The sequence below is a fragment of the Lolium rigidum genome, chromosome 7, assembly GCF_022539505.1.
Source record: "Lolium rigidum isolate FL_2022 chromosome 7, APGP_CSIRO_Lrig_0.1, whole genome shotgun sequence".
In the NCBI taxonomy this organism is placed as follows: domain Eukaryota; kingdom Viridiplantae; phylum Streptophyta; class Magnoliopsida; order Poales; family Poaceae; genus Lolium; species Lolium rigidum.
In genome coordinates, this window is record NC_061514.1 from 231,943,834 (window position 1) to 231,960,558 (window position 16,725).

At 43.6% G+C, this 16,725-nt stretch overlaps 1 protein-coding gene and 1 non-coding gene across 2 annotated transcripts; both read left to right on the top strand.

The window, feature by feature from the left end:
- Positions 1 to 347: 347 nt before the first annotated feature.
- On the top strand, positions 348 to 421 carry TRNAD-GUC. Its single transcript has one exon. It is a non-coding gene; the product is annotated as a tRNA-Asp (tRNA).
- Positions 422 to 14,790: 14,369 nt separating this feature from the next.
- Positions 14,791 to 16,227, top strand: LOC124672532. The gene is made up of 3 exons (XM_047208749.1): positions 14,791 to 15,088; positions 15,167 to 15,470; positions 16,074 to 16,227. Exons 1-3 carry the CDS (start codon positions 14,791 to 14,793, stop codon positions 16,225 to 16,227), a joined length of 756 nt encoding a protein of 251 aa, XP_047064705.1.
- The last annotated feature ends 498 nt before the right edge of the window (positions 16,228 to 16,725 follow it).

The window sequence follows — 16,725 nt, forward strand, 5'->3', positions numbered from 1 at the left end:
AGCCCAATCGGATCTCTACATGCCGGGAAGAGCGGACGAAAGAGGAGACCTTTGCTCTATCTCCTTCTTCCTCTTCCCGGGGCCCCGGAGGGGTTCTTTGGCAAGCCCTATTAAAGAAGCTAAGTGACGAAAGTCACTCAAGTAGTGAGTTTGAGAGTGACCGTTAGGGCGACCACTTGTACTTCTAGGCCTTGGCGACCTATATGTTACGCAACACGGCTTCACTCGATTCAGTAAATCAATAGTTCAAACCAGCCCACTAATAGCATAGATAGTGGCCCTTCCACTTTGGTATAGTTACAAAGGTAACCGGTAGGTGACTGTTGAATCGACAGTAGTTACGAAAGGGGGAAATAGCTCAGTTGGTTAGAGTGCTGGTCTGTCACGCCAGAAGTCGCGGGTTCGAACCCCGTTTTCCCCAAGTAGGGGTCGTAGTTTCTGACGCCCCGTAGAATGACCAAGAACAGGTCCCTTGACATCCTGTATCAGCGCCGGAAATATTTTTCCGGGAAGATCGGATTGGTGAGGTGGAAGTAGTCCTTGTGGAGGCGGGCCTGCCCTTCCACTCTGTTGCGCGGCAGGTTTTTGGAGCGCCCCTTCACAGAGCCCCGGTGATGCGGCCCCGGGTTAGAGGTGAACTCGTGGATCATGGAGGCCGCAATAGTTGCCAATGTCTGCGTTGACTCATCGGACTCCTCGTCGGAAGAGGAGTCGACGACCTCCGCGGGGAACTTGTCCAACATCTGCCACATGTCCATCTGCGTGGGTACAAACTGCGGATCAATGGCCGCGCACAATAGCGCCAAAAACACGAGTAGAAACCTACCGATGCAATTGACCGAACAGGTTGTGGGCGGCGCGGAAGGGCGGCGCAACCGGGAGCGTTTCGCCCGAAAACAGCCGGCAGGTACGCGGCGGAGCCAAGCCCGAGTATGCTCCTGCTCTCCCGCGCGGCAAGAACGCAACCGGCGGCGGCTACTGCAGCGCTGCGGCCGGACGGCGGCGGATGGGGTTGGGGTGGTTGCGACGCACTAGGGCAGCAAAGAAGGGGAAAAAGAAGCAAATCGAAGCGGTCGATTTCGTTGTCCCTGACATGTGGGACCGGGTAAGAAATGGAGGACGCTCCGCGCGACCGCCGAGCGTCCGCGGAGACGCAAACCTGGCGCATATTTGGGCCAGGTTTGCGTCTCCGCGGACGGCCCGATCACTTTGCGTCGCCCCGCTGGAACAGGCCCCAGACGCATTTCCGGTCACGGCGGACGAAAACGGTCGCTCAGCGACCTTTTTGCGTTCGCGCCGCTGGAGATGCCCTTATCCGACGGGTCACCTTGGTTTGCGTCTACGGCCAAGATGACTTTTTACTGTTTTAATTGCAGTTTGAAATACAGACTGTGACAAATAATCAAATTGCAAAGAAAAGTGTGATAAATTGTCAAATTTTCCTTCAAAAAGTACAAGTCATGTCTAAAGAGAAATTCGGTGACCACATTGGAGGGCTGAGGTGTTATACATCTTGTTATATTGTGATCCAAATGAACTGTTGTGATTTACTTTCCTTTCTTCTTTAACAGATCTGGTGTGTATGATGTCGGATTCCGTTTCTTCCCAAGATCATGTGGCACACGTGGTGGCTGCGTCTACTTTTACAACAAATGTCACTCTACAGGTATTTGTAGATGACTTGGCTCCTCTTCGTTATCTTATCTTCTCCAGAGATAGATCTTTCAGCCATTCTAATTCAATCAATCTCTTCTCTCTAAACCTTGGATTTGGTGTGGCCGCCGCTAGCTGCACCGGGGAGTCCTCGTCTGCTTCCTCCAGCTCTACCTCTGCCATTGCCCCCCCCCCCCCCTTCTGATCTGAAAAGTGCTTGCTAGCCGTTTAGCTCGGTAAAAGCATGTGTTCCTTCTATAGTTGGGAGTGTCACCGGGCAAAGCTCGAGAAGCTTCGCGGCAGACCTAGGCCACTACAAAAAAAACTTGCCATTGGCAGCGAAGTTGGGGGCCAACCGTGGTCAATGATGACCTATACCGATGATTTTTGCTCTTTTCGTGATAGATCGTAAAACTTTTTCTCGTTTTTATGCCATCTAGCGTTAACATTGGGGAATGTTGTTGGCAGATGGGTCCCATATCTCAGAACAATAAATATTTTCTTTCTTGGATTATTGTTACCCTTAATTTTTGGCTACTTGATTGATCCCCTATTGCTATTGTCTTGTTAACGTTGAGGGATGTTGTTGGCTGATGGTCCTAAATGTCTACAATAAACATTTTTTTGGATTATTTTTTACCCTCTTGCCATCTTATTAATGTCCAAGGATGCTGCTGATTGATGGGGCCTAGATGTCAGACTCTTTGTACTAGAAATGTCTTCTTTCTTGGATTAATTTTACCTCTGATTTCTGGCTACTTGAGTTTTTGTTCGATCCCCTGCCGCCTTGTTAACACTGAGGGATGCTGCTAGCTGATGGATCTCAGGTGTCAGCATCTCTGTACAAGAGACGTTTCCTTTCTTCGATTATTTTTTACTCGTGATTTGTGGCTACTTATTTTTTTGTTTCGATCCCCTTCATCAACTGAGGAACGTTGCTGGCTAATGGGTCCTCGATATCAACCTCGATGTACAAGAAACGTGAGATATCTCAATTATTTTAAACCTGTGATATTGTGGGATACTTGCCTTTTTTATCCTTCCGTTTGATTTTACCTTTTATACATTGAGGGACGCTGCTAGGTGATGGGTCACAGATGTCAACCTTCATGTAAAAGAAATGTGATATATAATAGTTTCCAGCTAGCTTCACAATGCAATTGTTACTCCATTCAAAGAACTTTTCCAGCTTTTTCTTTATCTTTGGACAGATACGTCCTGGTCATCCCTTCTCTTTGCTTGCTTTCTTGCCTTTGCAAAATCTTGTAAAAGATTGTTTCTAGTATAGACAGGAAAGCCATCTCTCTTGCTTCAAGAATGTAGCTGAAAGCAATGAAACATAAGGTCATAATTGAGGAATACAAAGACTAGTGATTGTTTAAAAGAATGAAACATGCATTAGTAATGTACCTATTGAACACCTCTGAGTGATTGTTTAAAAGCATCTCACACTTGGGAAAATCATTCAAAAAGCTTTCACCCAAGTTTTAGGATCCAACTTCTCAATCCATTGAAATGCTTCATTACAATCAACCTGAAGTTTATCCATAGTTCTCTTCCATTTAGGGATGCTTGTTGACCTGGCAATAGCCGAAACATCATTCTTCAAAGTTTCTCCCCTATCGTCTGCTCTCTGAAAATTCCGAATCATATGTCGGACATAGAACCTATGTTCTGACTCAGGAAACAACTTTTGAACATCATTTATTAGACCCTATAGAAATTAGAAATGAGAACATCAATTATTATGGATTTGACTTATGCACATAGTACAGAACATCAAGTAAAAAATAGAGAAGTAACCTTTTGTTTATCACTCATAATAGTTCATGGAGTTGTATTTGTAATATTGAGATCCTCCTTCAGATTTGTCAGAAACCACTCCCAACTGCTTGTACATTCAACCTCAACTAAACAAAAAGCAATAGGATATATGCAATCATTTGAATCCACTCCAACTGCAGTCAGTAGATGGCCTTTATATCCTGTTTTGATGTGGCAACCATCTAGACAAATAAAAAGCCTGCAGCCAGCTAGGAACCCCCTCTTGCAAGTATCATAGCTGCAGTATACAGTGGCAAGATGCTCCTTATGTTCTCCAAAACTTGGATCATTTACTTAATTTGTCGTCAAGAAAAATTTGGAACCAGGGTTACTCCTTCTTAATTCTTGTCCATAATCATGCAACAACCCAAACTGTGATTCCTCATCTCCAAGTATTTGTAACAACGTAGCTTTCCTAGCTCTAGTCAGCTTGCATCTATTTGGACACATCTTGAATTCCCTCAAGATCTTTGCAGCAAAACTATCTAGGCCCAATTTCTGGTTGTCCCTAAACCCATGCATGAACTTCTCTGTCAAAAGCTTGGAAGAAATTGCTTCAAGTGGCCAGCTCCCTTCACAAGTGTGTTTACCTTCATGTTTTTTAATTACAAAACCACATGTATCACTTAAGTTTTGTGCCTGCTCTCATGTAACACGGACAACCAGCAGCACAATGTGCAGTTAACCTCCTTCTGTCATTCAACACTTTCTTGATCTTCTTCCTATTTCTTACAGCATACGTTCCAACGCCTTTCTCAACTCTTCAACCCCCCTAAATGTCATCTCGCTAACAAAAATAGGGTTATCCATGTCACATGTTGGATTGAATTCAGTCAATTTGTTCCTCAAGACTACCATATTTTCTTCTCTAAGTTGTAAGGTCTCATCATCTAATACATCCTCATCCTCTTTGTCATCAACCATTTCCTTCTCATTGTTATCACCCACAGACTTTTCAACATTGTCATCAAATAGGTCATCATCACCATCTTTGACATTGAAGTCGTTGTCATAAAACTCAAAGTCGTTGTTGCTATCACTGTCTCTCAAGTTGCCACTAACACCCTCTTCCATAAAGAAGCTGCAAGAGGCTTCAGGAAGAGGAGATGCACATGCGTTTGGCAATTTAGATGATCCACTAGATATAGCTTGAACTGCACGAGACACAGCAACTGCTGCCATTTTGCTGGATGAATAGAAGGTGTTGCAGTAGGAGGATGTCTAGCCACTGAAGGAGAGTTAGCTACTGGAGCATTACTATGTACCACATCGGTCCTGAGCTGCCTAGGGAAATATGTGTGGTCCACAAACACACATAGTGTTTTCTCTTTCAGACTTGCTCTAGCCGTTCTTCTAATCACTGCATCACAATCTAATGGAACTAATCCCTCCCTTATGTCCTTGTCTGGTAAACACAAGTACAAATGAAGTTTCCCATCTCTTGCAAGGCCAAGACTTGTCAAGACCTCATTCATCCAATACATAGACCAAGTGTCACCTGTCAAGTAGTCAAAGTGATCTATTGATGAAACGACATACTCCAGATTATCCCTTAAACCACAGAAGAAACCATTATGCACCACTTCAAGAGTGAATAGATTTGATTCCTATGATGGATATAAAACTGCAAATTTAGATAACACATCTCTGTCAGATAACATTGCACATACGCATGCACATGTTCAGATAACACATGAACTTGACATATAGCCTGCAAATTCATGCAGCGCAATCAATAGTACATCACTAACAAACTAACAAATACCCTAAATTTCTCTACTTCACAAATTTGCGGTCCAAAATTTTACCCGAAAAGCTTCATCGTTTCCACGGCGGCGGACAAGACATGAACTCGACATAAAGATCGCACGGAATCGGAGATTTCCTAACTTTTAGTACGTCTAAGCAATGAAGAACTACTACTGAGAGTGTTTCCCATGATTTTTTTTCCTCTCAAACCTAGTTAAACATCAACGATCAAACACCCATCTTTTCCACAGCGGCAGAAAAGACATGAACTCGACATAAAGATCGCATGAAATCGGAGATTTCCTAACTTTTAGTACGTCTAATCGATGAAGAACTACTACTGAGAGTGTTTCCCATGATTTTTTTTCCTCTAAAACCTACTCAATCTTCCCCGATCAAACGTTCGAAGTAGCAGCGATGAAGAACACTACGGTTAACCAATGAAGCAGCAGTGGACAATGCAAATCGGGGAAGGGTTAATCGCCATACCATACTCCGACGGGTCCTCCTTGAACTCGCGGAACCTCATCTCCGGCGGCGAGGTCTCGGCAGAGACGACGACACGAACGATCACCGCGGAATCCTCGAGGTGGTTCCCTGTTTCCGCTCCTCTGTTTCCGCTGGGAAGAATCGGACACGAAAGGAAAGAATGCAGTGGTATCGTGGAGGTGTTGTTTTGTGAAATAACCCCCCAAAATTCCCCCAAATTAAGAAGGAAAGCTACAATTCGTGGAAGGACCAGAAAACAATTTTGCAACATCCTACATGGCACGTTTTGGACGATTAGTACCTAACTGGACCCGAAAACCAAGATTAGGTACCACTAACGCATGTTTTGCAAGTAGAGGCACTAAATTGCACCCGAAAGCCAAGTTAATGGTGCATATAGCTCTTGACAACTAAGATAGCAGCTTACTCATAGTGGGAGTAACTAAGGTAGTAACATAGAGCTGCATGCATTGCCAACTAGGCAAACTGATGACATGGCATGCCATTAAATGAAGAAAGAGATGATTGTGGTAACTACTCCCTCCGTCCTAGTTCTCAAGTCATATTTTTTGAATATCTTAGCCCAAGGCACAAGTTGATTGGGTCTAGTTTCTCTCCCCTCTAACTAAATTATCACGTAAAAATCATCCAGATTTAAAGCCATTAATTGCCATAATAACAAGAAAAGGCAACACGGAGAAGAGGAGTCTAGCAGTTCATGCATGCAACAAAATTAATCGCCCCTTTCTATCCCTCACGCATGCGCTGGTTACTCTCCCTCTCTTTAATTTTCTAAATGTTATTTACTCCCACATTAAATAGAATTATGCCTAGGAGGTGAGTGTTATGGGACAAATAGTTTTTGGGATTGTGCCTTAAGAATTAGGACGGAGGGAGTAGCTACGGAACCATAACATCACACTTTTCAAGGTATAATGGGTGTACAAGGTAATTAATAAATTCATGCATGATACTACATCTAAGTTACTATGCACTATGGAGGTAGTAACATATACTGCTATCATATGCATAACACTACTCTATGTTACTCTCCACTATGACTAGTCTAAGATATTAGAACAAGAACAATAGTGTAGTTAGTAGCTGGCTATAGTTGTTTGATATGTCATCTGTAGCTAACTTATAGCTACCATATACAATAGTTGACTCTAAGAATATACTACTCTATTAAATTATGGTCCATATTTCACTCTCATATAGTACCTAGGAGCACATGCTAGACCTAGCTTTTGCATGAGAAGCTACTTAGGGTGCGTTTGGTAGCCTGCATGCCCCTTGGCTCGCATGGGCCCAGAAATTTTTGGCCCGTTTGGTTGCCTAGGCTGAGACAAGTTGTTGCACGAATCGGTTCTCAAAGCACCCTCAGATCAGGCCCTGGAGGAACGTCTGGTTCGGCAGTTCCTAGCGGTGTAGGCAAATCTCCAACGCGGCTGATGCAAAAGGGAATATTCGGTCACACGCAGAGACGAGGATGGAGATGGCGGGAGCTGCGGCGCGCATCGGCGAAAAGCAAAAAGGGGGGCGGGAAGGATTCCGTCACCTCCCGCCGCGCCCCAAGGCCTATTTCTACCCCCTACTCCACTCACCCCCTAAATTTTGAGCTCCTCCTCCCGTTGGCAAGCAGGTAAGAGGCGCACGCATCTCCGATCGGCGATGGTGGCAGCGGCAGCGACTACATCTAGGCTGCTTCATCTACTTTCTAGTGCAGCACATATTCACCTCCGGCGATGACTGTAAGGAATCCCTGATACTTCCCAAACGTATCTATAATTTCTTATGTTCCATGCTACTTTTATGATGATACTCACATATTTTATACACACTTTATGTCATTATTATGCATTTTCCAGCACTAACCTATTAACGAGATGCCGAAGAGCCAGTTGATGTTTTCTGCTGTTTTTGGTTTCAGAAATCCTACAAAGGAAATATTCTCGGAATTGGACGAAATCAACGCCCAGGGTCTTATTTTTCCACGAAGCTTCCAGAAGACCGAAAGGGAAACGAAGTGGGGCGACGGGGCGCCGACACCACAGGGCCGCGCGGCCTGGGTGGGGCCCGCGCGCCCTATGGGGTGGGCCCCTTGTCAGCCCTCCGACTCCGCCCTTCCACCTACTTAAAGCCTTCGTCGCGAAAACCCCAGTACCGAGAGCCACGATACGAAAAACCTTCCAGAGACGCCGCCGCCGCCAATCCCATCTCGGGGGATTCAGGAGATCACCTCCGGCACCCTGCCGGAGAGGGGAATCATCTCCCGAAGGTCTCTTCATCACCATGAACGCCTCCGGATCGATGTGTCAGTAGTTCACCCCTGGACTATGGGTCCATAGCGGTAGCTAGATGGTTGTCTTCTCCTCATTGTGCTATCATGTTAGATCTTGTGAGCTGCCTATCATGATCAAGGTCATCTATTTGTAATGCTACATGTTGTGTTTGTTGGGATCCGATGAATATGGAATACTATGTCAAGTTGATTATCAATCTATCATATATGTGTTGTTTATGTTCTTGCATGCTCTCCGTTGCTAGTAGAGGCTCTGGCCAACTTGATACTTGTGACTCCAAGAGGGAGTACGTATTTATGCTCGATAGTGGGTTCATGCCTCCATTGAATCGCGGGACGAGTGACGGAAAGTTCTAAGGTTGTGGATGTGCTCGTTGCCACTAGGGATAAAACATCAATGCTTTGTCTAAGGATATTTGTGTTGATTACATTACGCACCATACTTAATGCAATTGTCTCGTTGTTTGCAACTTAATACTGGAAGGGGTTCGGACGATAACCTGAAGGTGGACTTTTTAGGCATAGATGCATGCTGGATAGCGGTCTATGTACTTTGTCGTAATGCCCTGATTAAATCTCATAGTAGTCATCGTGATATATGTATGTGCATTGTTATGCCTTCTTTATTTGTCAATTGTCCAACTGTAATTTGTTCACCAAACATGGCATTTATCTTATGGGAGAGACACCACTAGTGAACTATGGACCCCGGTCCCTTCTTTACATCTGAAATACAATCTGCAATATTTGTTCTTTACTGTTCTTCGCAAACAAACATCATCTTCCACACTATACATTTAATCCTTTGTTTACAGCAAGCCGGTGAGATTGACAACCTCACTGTTACGTTGGGGCAAAGTACTTTGATTGTGTTGTGCAGGTTCCACGTTGCCGCCGGAATCTCTGGTGTTGCGCCACACTACACTCCATCACCAACGACCTTCACGTGATCCTTGACTTCTACTGGTTCGATAACCTTGGTTTCTTACTGAGGGAAAACTTGCTGCTGTACGCATCACACCTTCCTCTTGGGGTTCCCAACGGACGTGTGTCTTGCACGCCATCAAGCAACTTTTTCACGGCGCCGTTGCCGGGGAGATCAAGACACGCTGCAAGGGGAGTCTCCCACATCCAATCTCTTTACTTTGTTTTTGTCTTGCTTTACTTTATTTTATTTACTGCTCTGTTTGCTCTCTATATCAAAAATACAAAAAAATTTAGTTGCTAGTTTTACTTTATTTACTGTCTTGTTTGCATTCTCTATATTAAAAACACAAAAAAAATAGTTACTTACATTTACTTTATTTACCTTTTGTTTATTTCATCATGTTTCCTCCTAAATACACTCTAAAAGACATACCGGTAGGACGAGGGTCTATCATTGGAAGAGATAATATAGAAGATTTTTTCACTCATGTTAGTATAGCTGAAGATTTTGAAGATAGACACTTGGTAGAACTTGCTCCTACTTATGAAATTGCTGCTGCTTCTTTAATACACATGTTGGAAACTAGATTTGTTAATCTCAATCCTATAATTCAACATATGTTTCTTACACTCTCTGATATGGAAATGGGAGAAAAGAGAAATTTTGTTTTAGATGTCCTTCTTAGAGAATTTGGTGATATAGCTAAAGAAGCTAGAAAAGTTTTTATTAAGCATAAGAGGCTTGGTATTTTCACCGATTTTGCAAGAACACTTGAAAAGATGGACATGGATAAAATAAAGTACACTAATAATGTTAATGATGGTGGGGAGATTAAAGTACCGATAGCTAGTAAGCTCCTAGGAATGCATGAAGCTCTAGAGAATAACTATGGTTGGTTTGTTCCTGAAAATTTGTTTGATGAGAATAGTAAGCCTAAGAGTAAAGAAAAAGGGGCCTCTGAAACTTACATAGATAAGATACAATGCATAGTTGGGAAAACTCCAAACCCCTCTGTTAATGCTTCATCTCTTGATGTTACTTGATTCACACTTTCTGCGCCTAGCTGAAAGGCGTTAAAGAAAATCGCTTATGGGAGACAACCCATTATTTTACTTCTGCACTTTTATTTTATATTTGAGTCTTGGAAGTTGTTACTACTGTAGAAACCTCTCCTTATATTTATTTTATTGCATTGTTATGCCAAGTAAAGTCTTTGATAGTAAAGTCAATACTAGATTTGGATTACTGCGCAGAAACAGATTTCTTACTGTCACGAAATTGAGCAGCCCCTTCTGTAGGTAATTTAGAAAAATCTGCCAATTTACGTGCGTGATCCTCAGATATGTACGCAACTTTCATTAAATTTGAGCATTTTCATCTGAGCAAGTTAAGTGCCCCAGACAAATTCGTCTTTACGGACTGTTCTGTTTTGACAGATTCTGCCTTTTATTTCACATTGCCTGTTTTGCTATGTTTGATGGATTTCTTTGTTTCATTAACTTTCAGTAGCTTTGTGCAATGTCCAGAAGTGTTAAGAATGATTATGTCACCTCTGAATATATGAATTTTCAATTATGCACTAACCCTCTAATGAGTTTGTTTTGAGTTTGGTGTGGAGGAAGTTTTCAAGGGTCAAGAGAGGAGGATGATACAATATGATCAAGAAGAGTGAAAAGTCTAAGCTTGGGGATGCCCCGTGGTTCATCCCTGCATATTTTAAGAAGACTCAAGCATCTAAGCTTGGGGATGCCCAAGGCATCCCTTCTTCATCGACAACTTATCAGGTCACCTCTAGTGAAACTATATTTTTATTCCGTCACATCTTATGTGCTTTACTTGGAGCGTCTGTTCGTTTTTGTTTTTGTTTTTGTTTGAATAAAATCAGATCCTAGCATTCCTTGTTTGGGAGAGAGACACGCTCCGCTGTTGCATATGAACACATGTGTTCTTAGCTTTACTTTTAATGTTCATGGCGAAGGATGAAACTGCTTCGTTCATTGTTATATGGTTGGAAACAGAAAATACTTCATGTGGTAAATGGTATAATGTCTTGAATAATTTGATACTTGGCAATTGTTGTGCTCATATAGATTATGTTTAAGCTCTTGCATCATGTACTTTGTACCTATTAATGAAGAACTACATAGAGCTTGTTAAATTTTGGTTTGCATGATTGGTCTCTAGAGTCTAGATATTTTCTGGTTAAGGTGTTTGAACAACAAGGAGACGATGTAAAGTCTTATAATGCTTGCGATATGTTCTTATATAAGTTTTGCTGTACCGTTTTATACTTGAGTTTGCTTCAAACAACCTTGCTAGCCTAAGCCTTGTATTGAGAGGGAATTCTTCTCGTGCATCCAAATCCTTGAGCCAAAAACTATGCTATTTGTGTCCACCATACCTACCTACTACATGGTATTTCTCTGCCATTCCAAAGTAAATTACTTGAGTGCTACCTTTAAAATTTCATTCCTTTGTCTTTGCAATATATAGCTCATGGGAAAATAGCCTTAAAAACTATTGTGGTAAAGAATATGTACTTATGTATCTTATTTCTTAATAAGTTGCTTGTTGAGCGGTAACCATGTTTCTGGGGACGCCACCAACTATTACACCTTTGTTGAATATCATGTGAGTTGCTATGCATGTTCGTCTTGTCCGAAGTAAGGGTGATTTATCATGATCAAATGGTTTGAGTATGCATATTGTTAGAGAAGAACATTGGGCCGCTAACTAAAGCCATGATCCATGGTGGAAGTTTCAGTTTGGACAATTAATCCTCAATCTCTTATGAGAATTTTATTCGTTGTTAAATGCTTATGCATTAAAGAGGAGTCCATTATCTCGTTGTCTATGTTGTCCCGGTATGGATGTCTAAGTTGAGAATAATCAAAAACGAGAAATCAAATGCGATCTTTCTCCTTAGACCTTTGTACAGGCGGCATAGAGGTACCCCTTTGTGACACTTGGTTGAAACATATGTTATGCAATGATAATCCATGTAAATCCAAGCTAATTAGGACAAGGTGCGGGCACTATTAGTAATCTATGCATGAGGCTTGCAACTTATAAGATATCTTATACATAACACATATGATTTATTACTACCGTTGACAAAATTGTTTCTATATATGTTTTCAAAATGAAAAGCTCTAGCACAAAAATAGTAATCCATGCTTCCCTCTGCGAAGGGTCATTCTTCTACTTTATTGTTGAGTCAGTTTACCTACTTCTTTCTATCTTAGAAGCAAACACTTGTGTGAACTCGTGTGCATTGATTCTTACATGTTTACCTATTGCACTTGTTATATTACTTTGTGTTGACAATTATCCATGAGATATACATGTTGAAGTTGAAAGCAACCGCTGAAACTTATATCTTCCTTTGTGTTGCTTCAAAGCTTTCTACTAAGAATTTATTGCTTTATGAGTTAACTCTTATGCAAATCTTATTGATGCTTGTCTTGAAAGTATTATTCATGAAAAGTCTTTGCTATATGATTCAGTTGTTTATTCATTGTCTTTACCATTGCTTCGAATCGCTGCATTCATCTCATATGCTTTACAATAGTATTGATCAAGATTATGATAGCATGTCACTTCATAAATTATCCTTGTTATCGTTTACCTACTCGAGGGCGAGTAGGAACTAAGCTTGGGGATGCTTGATACGTCCCAAACGTATCTATAATTTCTTATGTTCCATGCTACTTTTATGATGATACTCACATGTTTTATACACACTTTATGTCATTATTATGCATTTTCCGGCACTAACCTATTAACGAGATGCCGAAGAGTCAGTTGTTGTTTTCTGCTGTTTTTGGTTTCAGAAATCCTACAAAGGAAATATTCTCGGAATTGGACGAAATCAACGCCCAGGGTCTTATTTTTCTACGAAGCTTCTAGAAGACCGAAAGGGAAACGAAGTGGGGCGACGGGGCGCCGACACCACAGGGCCGCGCGGCCTGGGTGGGGCCCGCGCCGCCCTATGGGGTGGGCCCCTCGTCAGCCCTCCAACTCCGCCCTTCCGCCTACTTCAAGCCTTCGTCGCGAAAACCCCAGTACCGAGAGCCACGATACGGAAAACCTTCCAGAGACGCCGCCGCCAATCCCATCTCGGGGGATTCAGGAGATCACCTCCGGCACCCTGCCGGAGAGGGGAATCATCTCCTGGAGGTCTCTTCATCACCATGATCGCCTCCGGATCGATGTGTGAGTAGTTCACCCTCGGACTATGGATCCATAGCAGTAGCTAGATGGTTGTCTTCTCCTCATTGTGCTATCATGTTAGATCTTGTGAGCTGCCTATCATGATCAAGATCATCTATTTGTAATGCTACATGTTGTGTTTGTTGGGATCCGATGAATATGGAATACTATGTCAAGTTGATTATCAATCTATCATATATGTGTTGTTTATGTTCTTGCATGCTCTCCGTTGCTAGTAGAGGCTCTGGCCAACTTGATACTTGTGACTCCAAGAGGGAGTATTTATGCTCGATAGTGGGTTCATGTCTCCATTGAATCGGGACGAAGGACAGGAAGTTCTAAGGTTGTGGATGTGCTCGTTGCCACTAGGGATAAAACATCAATGCTTTGTCTAAGGATATTTGTGTTGATTACATTACACACCATACTTAATACAATTGTCTGTTGTTTGCAACTTAATACTGGAAGGGGTTCGGACGATAACCTGAAGGTGGACTTTTTAGGCATAGATGCATGCTGGATAGCTGTCTATGTACTTTGTCGTAATGCCCTGATTAAATCTCATAGTAGTCATCGTGATATATGTATGTGCATTATTATGTCTTCTTTATTTGTCAATTGCCCAACTGTAATTTGTTCACCCAACATGCCATTTATCTTATGGGAGAGACACCAGTAGTGAACTGTGGACCCCGGTCCATTCTTTACATCTGAAATACAATCTACTGCAATATTTGTTCTTTACCTGTTTTTCGCAAACAAACATCATCTTCCACACTATACATTTAATCCTTTGTTTATAGCAAGCCGGTGAGATTGATAACCTCACTGTTACGTTGGGGCAAAGTACTTTGATTGTGTTGTGCAGGTTCCACGTTGGCGCCGGAATCTCTGGTGTTGCGCCGCACTACACTCCGTCACCAACGACCTTCACGTGATCCTTGACTCCTACTGGTTCGATAACCTTGGTTTCTTACTGAGGGAAAACTTGCTGCTGTACGCATCACACCTTCCTCTTGGGGTTCCCAACGGACGTGTGTCTTGCACGCCATCAATCCCTTATCCCGGTACCGCGGTAATGTTTAGATCTAGGTTAGGAGTTGTCAGATCTTGTCTAGCGTTTGGTCTTGTAGCAGGGGTTAGTCAGGATTGTGCTGAGGTATCATGATCTTGCTAGGATTCGACATTTCCGGTTGCTTCTTTGTCCCAAATGTGCTCACCTACCATGATCTTGCTAGGGTTTGTGCTATTGACAGCTGCAATGAACTGCTTGTCTGATTTAGGATGATTGTTGGTATGGTTTGTGTTGTCCACTTTAGGCATGTCTTTGCTTGCAAGTAGATTCACGCTATATATACTACGATGTGTGTAGGACTCCTTCTGTGATGACTTTAGCCAGGCGCTTGTCTACGTTGGGGACTCTCATATCCCTTCGCAAGTTCGCGATTCACAGCCCGCCTATGACTCCAAGGTGGCGGTCACCCCTCTGCGGTCCGTCAATGGGCATGTGGCTGACCTGGTGGCTCAGGTAGCGGCAGAGGTCGCAGCTAGGTTGGCCACCACAAAGAAGAAAAAGAACCGCAGGGAAGCGGATAGGGCCTTGAAGGCTGAGCAGAATGGGATTGGCACCATGAAATGGCTTCCATTCATGTCCAGCTTCGTCTTGGAGAAGATGTGCAGCTTGATCAATACCGGAGTGAGAACTGACAAAGGATTCATGGAAGTCCATCTGACTGTTGTGGCGAAGGGCCTGTTTGAACACTGTGGTGTCTCCGCGTGCTCCACTCAGGTGTACAACCACCTGAGGAAGTGGAGGCAGAGGTGGCTCACCATTAGCAGGCTCCGCGATCTAAGCGGGGCTCAGTGGTGCGAGGATACCAAATGCATCATCCTTGAGGGTGAGTACTACTGCGGGCACGTCGCGGTGAGCACGCGCTCAGTCCACCTCACTAACTCTTTTGATCAGCCACTAGCAGAACTAACATAATTGTCCCTTCGTATTGTAGGATCACCCAAGGACGCGGAGTTCTTGAATGTGCCCATTTCCAACTACGACGAGATGCATACCATCTTCTCTTTCGGCCTCGCCACCGGCAAGTACGCCATGGGATCCAGTGAGCCCCTGGGCTCGGCTGCAGCAAATCCTTCACCTGAGGATGCTGAAACCCAGGAGTCCGACACGATCAACCTCGATGGGCCACCTGAGAAGGTGACCACCGGCAAGAGGAAGAGAGGCGCCTTCACCGACGACGAGCTAGTGGCTTTCACCAACATGACTGTTGCTGTGAAGGACGTCGCACGGGCCATCAGGCACAACAAGCCCACGGACATGCACCCTGACCTGTACAATGCGGTCATGGACATGCTTGGCTTCACTGAGGATGATCTCATGGCCACCCTGAGCCACCTCATCGACCACAAGGCCTAGGATTGCAGCTTTGTGGGCATGATCGAGCGACACCGCGTCCTTTGGCTAAGGAACTACCTTGCCAATACCACTGCAAGGTGTAGTGGTGCCCTTGAGGGGGTGGTTTAGAGGATGCATGCATGGAGGTGATGAACTTGATGATTATGATGATGATGATGATGATGATGATTAGGGTTGAAAAATATTTGATGGCCCCTTTTGTAACTATGATGAGGTGGTATACACTAACCCCTCAGGTGAGGTGAACTTGCGGTGTTAGGGTGACACCCACTTTTGTTGTGGTGGTAGGATGACACCATGGTAATGTAGGATTAACTTGTGATCCACTTTTGGAATGATCATGCATGCCCCTGTTAGTTTATCATTTGCTGTCAACACTTGTGTAGTTCTATTGATCCGCTTCATGGTTGTGATCGATTACCTGTTCTTCTTATGTCGTGCTAGTGGTATGTGGTGTTCCGCGGACAGGTTCGAGGAATCTACAGCTCATGGAGGGTCTATCAAGACCAGGTCAATGGCTACTCCAACAACAACTACCGAGGGTATAAAACATTAGAGGAGGCACAGCAAGAGTACCTCATCTTCCTGGAAGAGTTCCTGGAAGATCAGGCCATCGATGAGGCGGTGACATTAGCATAGCTATCACCGGAGAAAGTACATGGTCTACAAGGAGCACCACCGATGGTACGTCCCAGTCGGGTCAAAGATTACATCATCGCCTTCCTCATCGTGGTGATCATGAGGATCCTGTTCCTCTGAGCGGTGTCTGATCGTATGTAACATGCTATGGCATGGTAATCTCACCCTATTTGATTTATGGTAAGGATATGGAACTATGATTTGAGCAACCAAACAGTTGATTTATGTTTCTGCGTGCAACTTGGGCTAGAAACAGACAACCAAACAATGGTGCATGGCTTCCTTCTCCGGTGCATAAAAGGCCGCCAGGATACCAAGGGTGTGTATGGTTGGTGCCCACACTAGCCCTACCAAATATTTGGCAAGAGTTGGCTGCTAATATTTTGGTCAAGAAATCCTTGGCCCACGTTTGGCCAATTATTTGGCAAGAATCTGTGAGTGGAAAGGCTAGACATCTATTGGCAGCCAAAATGTTGGCTACAAACCAAACAATGAGCA

Coding starts and splice junctions, on each gene's coding strand:
- LOC124672532 (XM_047208749.1), top strand. CDS start 14,791: ATGAAATGGCTTCCATTCATGTCCAGCTTCGTCTTGGAGAAGATGTGC. Junction 15,089..15,166: donor CTGCGGGCACGTCGCGGTGA/GCACGCGCTCAG, acceptor TTCGTATTGTAG/GATCACCCAAGGACGCGGAG. Junction 15,471..16,073: donor GACGTCGCACGGGCCATCAG/GCACAACAAGCC, acceptor AGGAATCTACAG/CTCATGGAGGGTCTATCAAG.